The 3,282-nt window shown below is 41.6% G+C and overlaps 1 protein-coding gene across 1 annotated transcript; it reads right to left on the bottom strand.

Moving 5' to 3' along the window:
• Nucleotides 1-1,609: 1,609 nt before the first annotated feature.
• LOC121938408 (olfactory receptor 6N1-like) lies at nt 1,610-2,512 on the bottom strand (the record flags this gene model as incomplete). Its single annotated transcript, XM_042481651.1, has 1 exon — nt 1,610-2,512. A coding segment is annotated over exon 1 (903 nt), but the record flags the coding sequence as incomplete, so codon positions are not given.
• Nucleotides 2,513-3,282: the final 770 nt, after the last annotated feature.

The following is a 3,282-nucleotide window of genomic DNA, read 5'->3' as shown; positions in this document are numbered from 1 at the left end:
TTTTTTCTTTTAATCAAGGGGAAAATGTAGACAGAACTATATTTATAATTATTGTTTGTAATTATCATAATTTTGTATTTGAAAATTGTTTTGCAGAATTAATATAATTTTAAGGTAATTTCCTTGTTTTTTTAATCTATTTATTTGTTTATTTAATTTTCCAATTTTGTTTGTTCGTTTGTTGGCTTTTTGTTGGCTTTTCAGATTTTTTTGTTTTTTGTATTTTTTACTTACTTTTTTTATATTTCAGGGTAATTTCTCACCAAGCTGCTCATTGCCGTATTCACATGTTTTTGACAGAAATCTCACCAATTTTTCCAGGTTTCAAAGGGTTAAATGCTTGTCAAAGGCATCTGACAGCAGCACAAAAAAAGCAAAGTCGCTCCAACTTTTCAAGGGTTAAACTTAACACTTATGTTTCGGCTCCATTTTTTCACACGTTTAAGTTAATGAACAAAGACTTTTTTAATGCACTCATATTTCTCTCAAACTTTGGAGGGAAATTTGTTAAAAATCTTTGTTAGTGAGCACTTTTCTTTTTCCAAGATAAACCACCCACAGGTGAGTCTGATTTCACACTGTTACCACACAGGTGAGTCTTGGGACGGTCAAATTAAAGGACACTTTCACACAATGCAACAGATAAACCTGTAAAAAATGGGAGCAAAAACGAAAGATGTTGCATTTAAATGTTGGTTGTGCATTAAGCAGCATTAAGAAAGTGAGACGAGTTACACACATCAGCAGCTCTGACTGAAGAGACACAGTTTCAGCAGTTTTGCTGCCGCCTGGTGGTTTAATTTGAGACTGCAGTCAAACATTTTCTCAGACAGTTAATCAGACATCAAAAGGAAGAAGTTAAATAGTAATTCACTTGTTTTCAGGACATTTCAGGACAGGGTCGTGTCCTCAGCATCAGCAGACAGGAGGACATCATTTAACAGCCCAGAAATCTGCAGCAGGACGGCAAGAAAAAACAGTCGGTCAGCTTGATTTCTTTCAGAAACAGAGCTGAAAGCAATGAGCAACTTAACAAGAAATGATCCCGAATTTAGCAAGAATCATTTCACTTTTTTTAAAGTACAAACACATTTCCTCAAGATTAGCAATGAGTAAATAAATAAACACACAGAAAAGAAAATGATATAAAGAATTTATAAGTATATATAATCTATAATTGTGATATTTATAAATGTAGTTCTCTGGATATTGTTTACTTGGTTTAAAAAAAATACATTTTCAAATCCACTAATTTCTTGCAATTTCTGGGACATTTCTTATGAAGTTGCTCACTGTCTTTTTCCCCCGATGTTTTTTAAGGAAATCAAACTAATTTGCTCCGGGTTCAAAGGTTCAGTTCTTGTGAAAGACGTCTGAAAGCAGCACGAGAAAAGTGTGTTGCTCCAAGTTTCACTGGGTTAATTTCACTCATTGCTTACTGTGTTTGGGATGATGCATCAGGAGCCGTTTTGTGTGTCTGCAGTTTCTAGGATCTTAGGACTCATCAAAGATTTTTTCCTATATTTTAGGATATTTCTGGGATTTTGGGATGTTTCTGGGATTTCGGGATGTTTCTGGGATTTTCCCCATTTGCATGTGTGGTAAAAACTGTAAAAATCACTTTTCTGATCTGAGGCAGATTCAGGCCGTAGATTAAAGGGTCATTGATGGGAGGAATGATGAGAAACTCCAGAGATAAAACTGCGATAATGATGGGATCGACCTCATTGTACTTAAACCGACTCAGCATGAGCTCAAAGAAAATAGAGAGGAAGTAGTTGATAAAGGACACGATGTGAGGCAGGCAGGTCTGCAGCGCTTTGCCTCTGAGCTCAGCCGAGCTCCTCCTGCAGACCAGCAGGATGCGCAGGTACGTGTAGAGGATGAAGAGGAGCGGGAGGACGGTGGTCGTTGCGGTGAATATACTTCCTGCGATCCGGTTGACGGTGGTGTCCACGCAGGACAGCTGCACCACGGAGCAGAAGAGCCGGTGCACTTTGTGTCCACAGAGAGGCAGGCGGGCGGTCAGATAGACACAGAGGCCCACTGCACTCGCCGGGTAGAGCACAGCAAAGAGGACAAGCTGTCTCACCGTCTTAAAGCTCATTTTACTGTGATAGTGCAACGGCTGACAAATGGCAACATATCTGTCATAAGCCATGACGCTCAGGATCAGAGGCTCACACGCTGAGTAGCTGTAAATCACATGAATCTGCAGGAAACACCAGGAGCGAGAGATGAGGTGCGAGTCGGACAGCAGGTCCACGAGAAACCTGGGGAAGAAGCCGGCCGAGCCGTACAGAGAGTTCAGGGACAGACTGCAGACGAACACATACATGGGCTGGTGCAGAGACCTGTGCAGACACACCGTGAGAACAACGAGCGCGTTAGCAGAGACGATGGTCGCGTAGATCAGCAGACTCAGGCTGAAGAACAGATATCTGAGGGGCCCGAGGTCTGCAAACAGAGTCAGCTCAAAGTGCAGAGGGTTCAGGCTGCTGTTGCTCCTCATGTCTGCACAGCTGCAGCGCTGCAGCAGCAGCAGGCACAGGGACGGAGGACAGAAACACACCCAACACAGCTGAACTACACCTACAAACGTTCATTTAACCCTTTAGAAACACCCAGAGAGGACCACGAGCAACTTCACAAGCAGTGACCCAAAACAAGGAATTAGTTTAGAGTTACAAGAAAACTGCCTGAGAATCAGAGCGCGTTCGCAGAGACGATGGTCGTGTAGATCAGCAGACTCAGGCTGAAGAACGGAGGGAGGAGAAAAAAACTGATGAAAACAGGACAAAAACGAGTTATTAGGGATAAAAATGACCTGGAAAACATGAACTATTACAAATATATTTCAGCAAAAACATAAAACAGTTTAACCTGATAATAACTGTCATAACTCACAAATAAATTGGTGGAAAAATGAACAAGAAACTGAACATTTTCAAACAGAGGAGACGTGTCCGAGTTATCAAGACTCGATTCGACCTCCGTTTTCACAAGTTCTTCATTTTTTACTGACTGTGTTTCATTTTCATTCAACCATCATGAAAAGACTTCAGTTTGTGTTCCATAATATCAGCAAACGAAATTACAGTGAAACATGTTCATGTCAGTTCTGAGGTGGTCCAGCTCATAAAGACATCACAAAAACACGCCGCCTCCCCGCCGGCAGCAGACTGAGGCGCAACTTTTATCGAGTTGTGTCGTCACTCTGCTGCCTGCACACACACACTCCAAAGGGAGGAACGATCTGACAACGTGTGTGTGTGTGTGTGT

Source organism: Plectropomus leopardus, unplaced genomic scaffold (assembly GCF_008729295.1).
Source record: "Plectropomus leopardus isolate mb unplaced genomic scaffold, YSFRI_Pleo_2.0 unplaced_scaffold29379, whole genome shotgun sequence".
NCBI lineage: Eukaryota > Metazoa > Chordata > Actinopteri > Perciformes > Serranidae > Plectropomus > Plectropomus leopardus.
The sequence above is the reverse complement of the archived record's forward strand: the minus strand, read 5'-3'. Positions and strand labels throughout refer to the sequence as shown.